The sequence below is a fragment of the Oryctolagus cuniculus genome, chromosome 5 (genome assembly GCF_051225735.1).
Source record: "Oryctolagus cuniculus isolate XC-2025 breed Fujian yellow rabbit chromosome 5, ASM5122573v1, whole genome shotgun sequence".
Classification (NCBI taxonomy): domain Eukaryota; kingdom Metazoa; phylum Chordata; class Mammalia; order Lagomorpha; family Leporidae; genus Oryctolagus; species Oryctolagus cuniculus.
The window spans coordinates 159,201,914-159,215,740 of NC_142871.1; the positions used below are offsets into that span (position 1 = coordinate 159,201,914).

Here is a 13,827-nt window from a genome sequence, read left to right on the forward strand (position 1 = left end):
GTGGGGTAGGAAGTATCACTATGTTCCTGAATCTGTATGTATGACATTCATGAAATTTGGGTACCCTAAAAAATTTTAAGAAAAAGAATATAGGGTGACACCAAGAGGGGCACACTTGCTTGGGAGCACTTCTAAAGGATGGGTATGGACGGTTTCAAACATGCAGAGTGGACACCAACTATCCCTCCCCCAACCTTATGCTTTTTTGCCAAAACTGATTTATACTAAAATGGCTTAGCAAGCATACAGTCTCAATGGGAACTATAACAGTATAAGTATGTATATTCCACAAAAATAAGTACACATACGTGTACACACACACACACACACACACTCTTACCCTTTTTGCAAGTTGAACTCCCAGCCTCCCAATGCTTATTACCAACACAAAGAGGAAAGCACCAATCCCCTCATTAAAGAGAGACCTGACACAGCCTTTGCCTTTTACGCAGGGGCAATTATCCCATTCCCAACACCAGCCCAGCTCTGTGTTCACTCAGGAATGTGGGGATCCTGTCATTTTCTAAGGAAAAATTCTTCTCTAAACCCTCAGCAACGAAATTCAGGTCAGAACCCAAAGTCAGGAGCCAAGGTAGCAGAAGAAAATAAAAGGATACATTTAATTATGATTTTTTAAAAAGTCATTACCCATAAAGCTAAAAGATTATAAACAAGTCGACTCTTAATTTTATACTGGGGAGGGAATTCATGGGAATTCAGAGAAGGACTATTTCAGAGAAAGGAAGAAAGTCACTTGTCTCTACCTTAGGAACTGATGATACATGTGACCTACAGACAGTTACACTAAGTTGGAAATCCTGTTGAATACACACCAGGGGAAGGCACAGATACTGAAGAGACCCGCAGCAATGATAATTAGGTGACAGAGCTGAGGGTCTCCAGGGATTAATCTGTTCCATATGGAATCCTCATTGCACCTTGTTCCATGAAGGAGAAAAGAGCAGCCCAGACTTGGCAGCATTTCTAAAACAATACGCATAACAAATCACTGACTTCTACAAAACTTGAAATAGCGCCTTAAAATTGCAGAAAACATTAGTCAATAATATTTTGCATTTTCTAGTATCTTATTTGCTGGACAAATTGCAGTGCCCACTCCCTGCCTCCCTGCCCCACCTAGCCTTGCCCACAGTGTGGTTTTCCATGGTTTCATTTACTGGTGGTCAACCACAGCCTGAAAATATTCAAGATGGGGCCAGTACTATGGCTAAGTGGGTTAAGCTGCTGTCCACAGTGCCTGCATCCCATATGGATGGGGGTTCTAGTCTCAGCTGCTTCATTTCCGATCCAGCTCCCAGCTAATGCGTCTGGGAAGGCACCAGAGGATGGCCCAAGTAATTGGGCCCCTGCACCCACATGGGAGAACTGGAAGAAACTCCTGGCTCCTGGCTTTGGCCTGGCCCAGCCCTGGCTGTTGCAGCCATTTGGGGAGTGAACCAGCAGATAAAAGATTTCCCATGTCTCTCCCTCTCTAATTCAGACTTTCAAATCAATCAATCAATAAAAATAATTCAAGGGGATATTCTAGAAATAAGCAATTTATCAGTTATATATTGCTCTCTTGAGTAGTGTGATGAAAGTCCCCTCGATCCTGCCTTGCCCAGGAGGGGAACCACTCCATTGTCCAGCACATCTGCACAGGAGGTGCTACCTGCCCAGTCACTTGGTATCCATCCCAACCATCACGTTGATTGCCATGGTATCACAGTACTAGTGTTCAAGCAACCTTCATAGGTCTTAATGATGGCCCTAAGTACAAGAGTAATGATGCTGGCCATTTTGTTACAGTATCCTATTTTATTACTGTTGTTAATCTCTTACTGTGCCTAATTTATAAATTTTACCATAGATACCTATGTACAGGAAAAAGCATGGTATACAGAGGGTTCAGCACTACTTGCGACTTGGTGGGGGGACTACTATACTTCTATACTTCCATTCACACATTCTCAGTCTCACTGGGGCTAAGATTATTATCAGCCTAATCCTAAGTACTGTAAGATTTTCCATATCTCAGCCCAGCCTGGGTTAGCAGCTGCATGAGACAGGAAGGCAAAGCAGAACTGACAGAAGACGCTGGTTCCGCTGTGATCCCAGCCAAGTCACTTCACTAATGGAATGAGTTTTCAACATTCCTAAAGTGAACTGGTTCTAACTCTAAAATATTGATGTTTCTAGTCTGCATTATTACTTTAAAATTTTTATTTCTATCAGAATAATACACAAGGCTACTATTTCTAAAGGTCTGTCTCTATGATAAGGTCAACAGATTTTCTCAATTTGCCTATGAAATAAGAAACAAGGTACAAAGAGAAGGATAACATCAAACATGTCCAACTGTATAAAGAAAAAAAAAAACAGAAATGAGAGCATCTTTCCCTTCTGTTTGGTATTTATTTAACACGAATTCCCTTTACCCAGATTGCTGCAAATCTTTTACACAGTCATTTCTTCAATCTAAGTCACTAGTTGTATATAATGCTCCTTTCTGTTATATTTCTGAATTTATTATAATGACAACAATCCCTTCTGACTTAGAGTGGACAGTGAGAGAGAGAGACAGAGAGACAGGTCTTCCTTTTCTGTTGGTTCACCCTCCAATGGCCGCCACGGCTGGAGCGCTGCGGCCGGCGCACTGCGCTGATCTGAAGCCAGCAGCCAGGTGCTTCTCCTGGTCTCCCATGGGGTGCAGGGCCCAAGCACTTGGGCCATCCTCCACTGCACTCCCTGGCCACAGCAGAGAGCTGGCCTGGAAGAGGGGCAACTGGGACAGAATCCGGCGCCCCGACCGGGACTAGAACCTGGTGTGCCGGTGCCGCTAGGCGGAGGATTAGCCTATTGAGCCACAGCGCCGGCCAACATATGCTATCTTAACGTGAAAAAGGCCAAGTGGTGTGATGAATTCTCTCCTGCTCTTAGAAGTAAGGTACTCTTTGCTTCAACATCTGAATACATAAAATAAAAATGTTTAAATCATGCAAATGTTAAAGCATTACTTTAAAAATTCAACTCAGTAAACACTGATTTATCATTTACTATGTGTCAGATGCAAAAATGCTAATGTGACAGAATTCAAAGTTCAGTGGAGAGGAGACTAATAGAAAATACAGTGTAACTGAAGAACATAATAAAACCATGTACAAGGAACAGAAGCAGCAGGATGACACAAGAAATGCCTCCTGCCCGACAGGTGCAGAGGAGAAGGGGCGTTCTGCAGCCAGACCTGGGTCTATGAAGGGGGCCAACTTTACTGAGGCTTGTAACGTCCTCTCAGGAATTATTCTGAAGACTGAAACCATGTTGGTAAAATGCCTAACATCCAGTAGGTGCAGTCAGGGGTAGCAGTCTTGTTTCAGGGGAGCTCTGTTGGTTTGCTTTTGTTTCTTATAGTCCAAACCCTAAGCGGCACTGCAAGTCAGTTCTCTTGGTTAATTCTGAAGCTACATATGGGATCAGTAAGGTGAGAGGCATGGAGAAGGCCACAAAGAACCTTATCATAATCAGGCCAGTCCCTTTTGACCTTTGAGAAGCATTGGGTTGTTAGCATGTGACACCCTCCCCCTAACCCTCACCTCTATTTCTACTCTGACACTAGCCATTTCCTAGGAAATGCTCCCAGTAGTTGGGTTCCTGCTACCAATGGCAGAGACCTGGACTGAGTTCCTGGCTCCCTCCAGGCGTTAGCTCTGGTTGTTGCAGAGATTTGGAGCGTGAACTTGTGGAGTAAATTTGAGGATGGGGGTTCTGTCTCTCTGCCTTGCAAACAATTATTTTTTACAAAAAAGATAATATGAGAAGGTAACTGGAAGTAACCCTGGTTTGTTACCTGGCAGCCACTGTAATGATCAGAATATTAAATATCATCAAATCTTGTCAAGAGATAAATTACACTCACTTCATGGCTCCCGAAGCTATCTAAATAGGTCTTCATAGGCCAATATGGACATTAATATATACAAATATATTTACTGAGTCCTTTTCATTTCACTCTAATAAACATATTTGATACAGCTGAAATATGAAACAGTTGATACTAGCAAAATAATAATAAGTTGAAGCAATCTGTCTCCAAATCTTTCATCTTGGATCACCAGAGTCTTTGTGTCAACTGTTTCTTGAATATTAAAAAAACACGTCCCTGATCTGCAACTATCACATGAAGTCAGTTTGCTCCACAGCATCCAAGCGAGGACACCACGAATCAGCTTCCCAGAATGTCCCTGAATCGCCGGGCTTCCACAAAGAAACTAGCGCCTGTAAAGCTGCTCTTATATATAGTTCCATAAAATCTCTAAGGACATCTGAATTCTGTGCCATGCCAGGCTTCACACATACACACACACATACACGCAATGCACATCTGAATTCTGTGCCATGCCAGGCTTCACACATACACACACACACACATACACGCAATGCACATCTGAATTCTGTGCCATGCCAGGCTTCACACACACACACACACACACACACACAATGGACATCTGAATTCTGTGCCATGCCAGGCTTCACACACACACACACACACACACACACACGTATGTGTGTATTCATAGTTTCATTTTACGTTGTCAGTCTGGTAAGCATGCACTGGAAAGTCATCAAATTGTAACTGAATCTCTTTCCTGTGAATACTACTCAGAGTATTTGTAAAATTCGCATCTCAAAGTATAGGGTCAGCATTTCCTCATGAACAAAAGCAGCAGTTTCTTCGTAAGGCAAACCCAGGAATCCGATGCAACACACATGTACTCTTGCTCACTGTCACACACGCCCATCGATGTTATCCGAACGTGGGTAAGATCAGCTCCCTTGACTAAAGAGGGGAAAGACTGAAAATTAGCAAACGTCCCAGATGCAGCTGCTCCAGGCTGGAGAGAGACAGAGACGGACAAAAGGACACGGGGAAAGGAAGCTATGTGAGCGAAAAGCTAAAATGCCAACAATGCACCAGCCCCTGGCCCAGCCCCTGACCCACTATAATCTACTTAGCCATCTACTTTACACCCCTCCCTCAGAAAAAAAAAAAAAAAAAAAAAAGTGGAAGCAAACTGATCCTGATGAAGCCGGGAACTGAAGTCCTGCACTTGGCCGGCGACTCGCGATGCAAAGAGCCAAAGCTGAGGGAAGTGTCTCACCACCCAGGGCAGGTGCGTGCGTGGAGGGCAGGGGGAGGGGAGGGGACGAACGCTGCCCGCGCGCGAGTCTCCGCACCGACGCCGCGCCTACTACGGGGCCGGGTGCCGGCGGCCGACCCCGGCGCCCCCGGGACGCCTCCCTCAACACCTTCCCGGCCGGCCGGGCCCCGGAGCTCCCGAGCGCGCCCGGCCCCGCAAGGGGCGAGGGGCGGTCCCGCATCCATTTACCCGTGAGGTTCCTCAGCACCGTGCCGTGGGCCCAGAGGCTCAGGACCTGCTGCACCGACAGGTTGATCATCGAGTGGTCGCCCCCCTCCGCCTTCATCGTCCCCGGGGGGCGCCCGCCGCCCTCTCCGGGGGCGCCGGGCGGCGGCGGCTGTGAGGATCGGGGGGCGGCGGCGAGTGCGCGGCTCCTCCAGGCCGCCGGGGGAGGCTGCGGGGCGCCGGGCCGGGCGCTGCTGCTGCCGCCGCCGCCGCCGCCGGGCCTCCGGGGGGGGCCGCTCAGCGTGTCTCCCAGGCAGCCCCCTCCCCGCCGGGGAGACATTGAGGACGGCGGACGGGGGAGCGGAGGGGGCCGGGCGCTGTCCCCGCGCGGCCCCCGAGCGAGCACTCGGGGCGGAGGAGGCTGCCGCCGCCGCTCCCGCTGCCTCTCAGGGGCGGCACACGCGAGGAGGCCGAGGTCACGACGCCGGGAGGCCGGCGGTGACGGGCAGCCGGCAGGTGCGGCCCCGCGACGGGGCCCAGCTCATCGCCGCTGGAGAAGCAGCGGACGCGGCACCCCGAGGAGGCTGCGGCGGCGGCGGCCGCGGCGGCACCTGCCGCCCGGCCTGGCCGCCCTCGGGTCGCCGACACTCGAGGAACCGCCCCCTCCGCCCGCGGCCGCCGCCGGGCGGCTCGAGTGCGCGCGCGCGCGCGGCTCCCCACGCCCGGCCCCGCCTCCGCCGCCCGGCCTGGCGGAGCCACTGCGCATGCCCACTCCCCGGCGCCGGCCTCTCCCTCAGCGCCCGGGCTCGCGCTCCGGACGGCGCCGAGCGTCGGCCCGCAGTGGCGCGGAGGCGAGCGCGGCCTACGTCGCTGGCGCCACCGCCGGCCCGGCGGCTGATTGGGTTCTCCGAGGGCGCCGCCTCCGCGCCCCCCGGTGCCGGGGGCTCGCGGGCGCGGGGCCGCGCGGCTCGCTGAGGTGGGTGCTGCGACGAATCAGACCTTCGCCTTGGGGTGAAGATCCTCGCGCGCCGCACTTGAAGGGGGTAAATAGCGCAGCACGCAGAGTTAGTAATTTGCGGTTTTAATTTTTTTTTCCTGAGTTCAGTGACCTGGCTGGGCCGCTCACTGGCAGAATGAAATGTTAAAGTCACAAAACCGAGTGGCCCCGCTTCTTCATTCATTCCCGCCCTCCGGGGGCCCCCGGGGTCTGACGGATGCCGTCGCTGAATTTATCCAAATTGCAGATCTTGCGTTTTTTTTAAATCTAGATCCCTCTCCCCCCGCATATTTGCTGTCTTCGCGTCCATCCCTCGCCCCCCCCCCCCCGGAGCATTTAAAATCCAGCTCGCCAAGTTAAACTGCTTGGGGGCTGGAAACATGGTAACTCTGAAGATAAAGATGGGGTTTTGGCGATCACGTACACGTGCCCACCCCATCTCTGCTCTCTGGTAAGATTTACCGAGGGAGATTTATCCGGCCGGACGCGGAAGGGCTGAAGCGCCCGTGACAGGGCGCTCTTGGGAGCCACCTTAGAAATAACGCGACGGCGGCAGGCTTCCTCCCCACGGTGTCCTGTGGCTGTCAGACACGGGAAAGGGGCGTTTTGCATCATTAATGGGAGTGAAGTCAAAACGCTTTGTGTAGAATCTGTCTTCTCCCTGGACTTAGACACGTTCATTTAAGACATGAAAGAGGATTTGCTGTTTTTTAAACTTTTTAATTTTAGAGGTGGGGAAAGTGATGCCGCAGAATTAAGTGGGGGCAAAGGTGACAGCCGTGCAGAGTCCACTCTGCGCGTTCCCGGTCTGTGACTCTTGGCAGCACCCAAGTGTCTTCCTGTGAGCGCCCTACGGTCCAGGTCCTGGATGCGGAGGTGCAGGGTGCCTCGTGGTGATGCCACGGAGGTCATGGAATGGGACCACGTGCACCGAACGGTTCCTGAGAACTGAGCCGGCGGGCATTTACACGGCCTACCAGGGGCTTTGAGTTAGTTTACATGGGGTGCATTGAGGTTCTTAGGATACACGCCACTATTTAAAACGTTCAGAACCTGGGACAGTGCCTGACTCGTGAGGCTCAGTAGATAAATGTGCTGAATGAGTAAATGATTGCCAAAGGCAACAGTGTGTGTGTGTGCTGCATCCTTTTTGAAGAAAAACAGAACCCACGTGTTGATGTCAGGAGAGGAGACAGTAAGACAGCAATGACGCCCGCAGGGGATGATGTTCCGCACTAACCCAGCGCATCTCCCCTGCTTGTCAGTCAGTCCAACGCAGTGAGCACTTACTGGTTATCACCTATCCGTAACTTCCGTCAAAGGCATTAGGGATGGGATTCGAGGATTCTTCACTGCATTTCACTTTTTTTTTTTTTTTTTTCGCTTGGGCACAACTAGTGATACCGCCCATGTTGGAAGCCTGTATGCTTGAGAAAACTGTGTCTTTTCCCAACAGCCAGAGTCACGAAAATCAAATCTGAGTTAATACTGGTGAAGGTTGTAGAATTTCTTTTTTTCGGATCTCTGACACTGAGTTAGTACCGCAGTCCAAGGCTGGGTTGGTCCCATTCCTGCCTGAGATCAGGGAATACCCACAGATGAGTCCTCAAGGTGCTTTGTAACCATGTGCCCTTGCATGTCAAATAAACAATTCACAGACAGTTCTTGGTTTGTTTCTTCAACACGAGCGAGAGAACATCTGTAAGTCTTAGCTGTTCTGCTAATTCTCCAGAGAGAACCCAGAAGAAAGCCTTTAAAATCAACTAGAATATAAAATGTTGATCCTGTGAGAAAAACGTTAGCTATCAAAGCCATTTTTTCTCTTTCTTGCTGCCAGCTGCTTGTTTATCTTCCCTCCTTGCTGTGCAGTACTATATTGTCGACTAATAATGCACAGGCAACTTAGTCGCGTTTTGTGACACATTTCCACAGTTTCAAATCCTGGGCAGGTTCAGTAGATGCAATATGTGGAAAATAACACTCTCTCTTCCATTTGTGATGCCCTTTTAATAAGGATGGAGTCTAATCAGCACAGAGGTCCTTCCTCTTGCTAGGTGTTGTGCCCACATCTATATATGAGCTCTTGTAATTTTCACAAAGACGAATTGAACCTTCACAACACCATTACATTAATTTTCTTCAAATGGCACACACCCCCACACGTCTGCCCAAATCGCGAACAGACATGAAAGCTCTGTCGGTTGTTTTTCGAAGAAGAAAATAAAACTCAGTCGGGAGCAGTGATAAACAGGAGGAGCAGAGAGGAAGGCACGTTGTTCTAAGGGATGAAGTGCACCAAGATTTTCATCTTGAAATGTGTGGCAGAGCACCTATTCCAGTCAAGAGCTATTTCCATCCCAGTTAACCAGAGAAACAGAGTATTTTCCTTCTCTACAAATTCTATTGTTTAAAAAATGTGGCAAATGGCATTGTGGAAACTCACATTCTGAATATATTTAGTCTACTGAATGAAAGTAGAATCGTTCCAAATTACCCGCCTAAGGAATTTAAAAAGATGACATTTTTGGGCCTGGGAATACCTGAAGTCCTGGTTTATCCCCCTAGTAAGATACAGCAAGATACAGGATGCTGGCCAGCCATGATGGGCCTGCTGAGGCATGGAGCCCAGCTGAGAGAGAGAGAGAAAGAGGAGGAAGTGCTCCATGACCTCCACTCGTGGATGGGAAGGCAGATGTTGCGGGTGCCCCCAGCCACATCTGCTGCAGCGTGGGCCCGCCCTCTACCCGTCCTATCAGGTGGCAGGAACATTTTGATGACCTTTTCTAGAGACCTGCTTTTTATGACATTGATCCTTTTTTCTTTTGAGTAACTTATCTTTTAAAAAATTTCCTATAGGAGCTTTTTATATATTTAACAAACTAATATTGTTGCATGTATCATTTCCAGTTTGTCAGGTGATTTTTAATTTTCATAATATTTTCTTTGTCATGTACAAATTTTTAATATTTCTTTTATGGTATTTGAGTCTTCTATCATGCTTTTAAAATGTCTTCCTTTCTCTGAAATTAGATTTTTTAATGTCTTGTGTTTTTTCTAGAAATTTCATGGGGTCTTTCTGATGTTTGTACTTTTGATCCACCTGGAACTCTTTTAATGAAAGGAGTTTGTTAGATATTCTGATCTTTGTCTAAATACTTACCCAATTGTACCAAGATATTTACTGAATGATAAGTCATGTTCCCATGGACCTAAAATACCAGCTATGTTGTGTGCAAAATTCTTGTATAGAGTTGTATTTATTTCTGGGCTTTCGTTTGTTTATTTAGTGTTCATTTCTTGATTTACCCATCCCCTCTGGTCTCATTTCGTTTCCATCTGTCTGTTCATGTGTTAGCAACATGCCGTTTTTATTTTCTTTAATTGTATAATACCATTTGGGTATGCTAAGGAAATTCCATGTTTTTTACTCTTCATTTTAATGTTTTTCCTGATTATTCTTGAATGTGTATTATTACAGAAGAACTTTAAAATTGGCTTCCTAATTCTAAAGGTGTTGCTATATTTTCATAAGAATCATGTTAAATTGATAAATAAGTTTTGTATAAATTGATATCAGTTTATATTTATTAAGGATTTTGATTTTTTTGAAAGGTTGCTGAATACAGGTGTTTTTTTTAGCATCAATGGATAGGATCATATTATTTTTCTTTGGTTCTACATACACAGTGAATTATATTAATGGATTTCCTAATGTGCTTTCCTTGAATTCCTAGAATTAATGCCACATTGTAATGATCTCTTGTTATTTTAATTTGCTACTTAATTCCATATCTTAGTCATTTATTAGAATGTTGACATCAGTATTTTAAGTCAGATTGAGCTGTAGATTTCTTTTTGGCGTCTTATATAATTTAGGGTTTTTTTTTCCAATTAATATTGCATTGGCTTTAGATACAGTAATAATTAGGAAAATTCCCTTGTTAGGAGTTATCTTTTCTTATCTGCTTGGAGAAATTCAACTGTGAAACTGCTCTGTGGCTTCCGCATCTCTTTGTCAACTTTTTTTTCTTAGTTCTTTCTTCCCCATGCCAACTGGTCCATTTAGATTTTTTTTTTATCTCTTCCTGGGTCTTTTATGAAATTTTTCATATTTGCCAATCTGGCTTTTAAACAGTATTTACAGTATTAATATATATCTCCTGGAGTTTTTAACTTTTCAACACATTTCTTATTTTGTGGCTTCATACCTTCTATCATTTTATCTAAATATATTTGCTAATCATTGAATATTTTCCAATTAACCTAGTTTTCTGTTTTTTGGGTCTTCCATTTTTCTGTATACTAATTCACTTTTTTTTTTTGGTTTTTATCATTATTAGTTTATTCTGCTTTTCTTTAGATTGTGTTTTTGTTGTTTCCTTTGAATTTTATGTTAGCTTTTTGCACTTTTTATTAAACATATTTAAGATTGAACTTACACTGAGTATTGCTTTAGTTGTAGCCTATTGCTTTTGATATGTAGTGCTGTACTTTGCATTGTTATCTTCTCAGAATTCTGTCATATTAGTTTTGACTTCTACTTTGAAGTTATTTAAAAGTTTCTTTTTTAATTTTCAGCATTGAGGAAAAGGACTGTATTGTTAACAACTAATAATTTAATTGCAGCTTATTCAAAAAATGTTACCTATACTACTTCTACTTTTTGGAAATTATTGGGGCTTTCTTTGTGTCCCAATGTATGGTTAATTTTGATAAATGGGTATGCAAAAAAGATGAATTTTCTGATCTTAGGAATAGCGTTTGTGCACTTCAGTGAGATCTACAATATTTTGCTACTGCAGGTACCTATCTTCACTAGATCTGTCATAATCTGTACATTAGGTCTCAGCAGTCCATACTGTGTGGCAGTGAAGTTCAAAATCTCATTGACTTAGATCTTTCCAGCTCGTGTTCCATGGGAACTGCATTTGGGTGGTGACTGCTTGCTGTTTAGCTGGAATCTTCTGGATTCGGCTAAGTCCAGCTGCACAGGTCACCTTTAAGAACCCAGGGCTGATGAAGTAGCCTCTGTCTGAGTGCATGCCACTCTCCTGGTATGGTGCAGGAACCAGGACCACCGTGGGACAGTTGGCTCACCTGTAAAATTTAAGGGAAGTCCAAAAGACTCAGTTATTAAGATAGATAGTTTGCTAATGCAATGTCTTTGAAAATCAAAATTAACGCAGAGATCTACGATGAACAAAATATCAAAATCTAAATAAAAACAGACTCTGACCCTGTACTTGCATAACCCTGCCTCACCTACCTCACCCTAAGCCAGGACAAGGAGGGGAAGGGCAAACCATGCAGGTGCACTTAAATGTGGTCCCCATCACATACATGTTGTCACGTAGCACTCACATTCCTTTGGCCAAAGCAGGTTGCGCGGTGAAGCCCAGATTGAACAGGATAAAGAAGCTTGTTTTGCCCACAGGGGATGATGGCAAGCGTGGATGGGAGAGGACAACACATGACAGAGGACAAGTAAGGCCACCTGACCCAGGCTGGCAGAGGTGAGTCTCCTAAGAGGGATGCAGGTCTGCCTTTGTCCCCTGGCTGTTTGCTTGTTTTTCTAGTTTTCGATTTTATGAATTTTCATTCTATGGTTTTTGGTGAACAGGTATTCGTTCATGGTATAGTTGAATTATGATTTTACTTTTTAAATTAAAAAGTATTTGCATTTGCATCATAAAATCCTTTTTTTAAATTTAATCACTTTGTCTAATGACTTCCTCTCCTCTCCTTTCATTTGTGTTTGCCTGGATGTCTTTGCCCATTGTTTTTCTGCCTTTCTGAGTCATTTTGTTCCAGGGTTCCAGGGTCAGTTTGACTCTGTGATCTAACATGATATTCCTGTCTTAGACCATTTCTTTTTTTTCTTTTTTTAATTTTATTTATTTATTTATTTATTTGACAGGAGTGTGGACAGTGAGAGAGAGAGAGAGAGACAGAGAGAAAGGTCTTCCTTTTGTCGTTGGTTCACCCTCCAATGGCTGCCGAGGCTGGCATGCTGTGGCCGGCGCATTGCACTGATCCGAAGCCAGGAGCCAGGTGCTTCTCCTGATCTCCCATGGGGTACAGGGCCCAAGCACTTGGGCCATCCTCCACTGCACTTCCGGGCCATAGCAGAGAGCTGGACTAGAAGAGGGGCAACCAGGACAGAATCCGGTGCCCCGACCGGGACTAGAACCCAGGGTGCTGGCACCGCAGGTGGAGGATTAGCCTAGTGAGCCGCGGCACTGGCTGACCATTTCTGTTTGTTGAAATAATTGGTATGTGGTATGAGTTGTATCATAGATATATTATTTCTAGTTCTATTGCATCTTTTAAGAAAGTTTTTCATTTTTCTGGCTTATATTTCCTTCACATTATTTGTATGTTCCTTCAAATTTGAGAGTTGGTTCAATCTCAATCACTATAACAACCTCGATCACCATAAGTGATACTTCATTCCCTGTTTAGAGTGCATCCATTGGCCGTTCACTGAGCAGTCCTATTATTATAAACCATCACTTCCACAAACCTGTTCTTCATTTCCTTCCCTGTCAGACTGGATTATATATTTTGTTGTTCTCTTTCCCTCTACAACCAAACTACTAGGTTCCAGCCCTAATGTCTCTGCTTTAGGCAGGTGTGGACATTTAACACTCAATGAATTGCTTAACTTCCCTAAGTTTAGTTTCCTCATGAATAACATGGAAATCATATTTCATTCGGTGACTATATATACACATATGTAATCATTTTAAACTGTATATATTTCACTATAATATTTCCTTGAAATATTCTGTGGTTCAAAGTACTTAACATTTAAGTAATAACAGTGAAGTCTAGAAATACAAATGCTCAATAAATGCTAGTTTTTGTTACTGTCACATTTTAATATTAATAGATCCCTTAGGACTACATGATAATGACAACCTTCTGAAGAATGTTTCTTCTAAGGAGAAAGCAAAGAGCACTTGTAAAGGATTCTCTCCGTCTCTCTTTTTAAAGATTTCACTTATTTATTTGAAAGACAGAGTTACAGAGAGAGAAAGGGAGACACAGAGCAAGGTTTTCCCACTTCCTAAATGGCAACAATGGCAGGGGCAGGGCCATCCACAGCCAGGAGCCAAGAATTCCTTCCAGGTCTCCCACTTGGAAGAAGAAGCCCAAGGACTTGGGCTTAGCAAGTAGCTGGATCAGAAGCAGATTGGAAGTGGAACAGGTGGGAGTCGAACTAGTGCTTGTATAGGATGCCGACATCACAGGCAGTGTCTTAATAAGCTGCACCACAGACTGGGCCCTAAAGGATGTTCTTAATGGGCAAATGTCTACTTCAGATTTTCCACTTTTTTATTTTTTTTATTTTAAAGATTTATTTATTTGTGTGGCAGAAGGGAAGGGAAAGACAAAGAAGAGAGAGAGCTTCCATTGGCTGGTTCTCTCCCCAAATGCCTACAAAAGCCAAGCCTGGACCAGGTC

The 13,827-nt window shown here is 45.2% G+C and overlaps 2 protein-coding genes across 10 annotated transcripts in view; one reads left to right on the forward strand and one right to left on the reverse strand.

The window, feature by feature from the left end:
* The window catches only part of TMEM170B (transmembrane protein 170B), a 116,015-nt gene extending 110,024 nt beyond the window's left edge, over window positions 1-5,991 (reverse strand). For all 5 annotated transcript variants that reach the window (XR_011388799.2, XM_051855850.3, XM_089333396.1 and 2 more), the window contains exon 1: window positions 5,388-5,991. Coding sequence is in view for 4 of the 5 variants with exons in the window: in XM_051855850.3 (XP_051711810.3) it covers window positions 5,388-5,703 (316 nt within the window). In the remaining variant the exon portion in view is untranslated. The remainder of the gene's footprint in view (window positions 1-5,387) is intronic.
* Window positions 5,096-13,827, forward strand: part of LOC103349679 (uncharacterized) — a 157,280-nt gene continuing 148,548 nt past the window's right edge. For 4 of the 5 annotated variants that reach the window (XM_089333391.1, XM_089333392.1, XM_089333393.1 and 1 more), the window contains exons 1-2: window positions 5,096-5,171; window positions 11,795-11,873. The gene's annotated coding sequence lies outside the window, so the exon portion shown is untranslated. The remainder of the gene's footprint in view (window positions 5,172-11,794; window positions 11,874-13,827) is intronic. The other variant, XM_089333395.1, reaches the window with a different exon arrangement.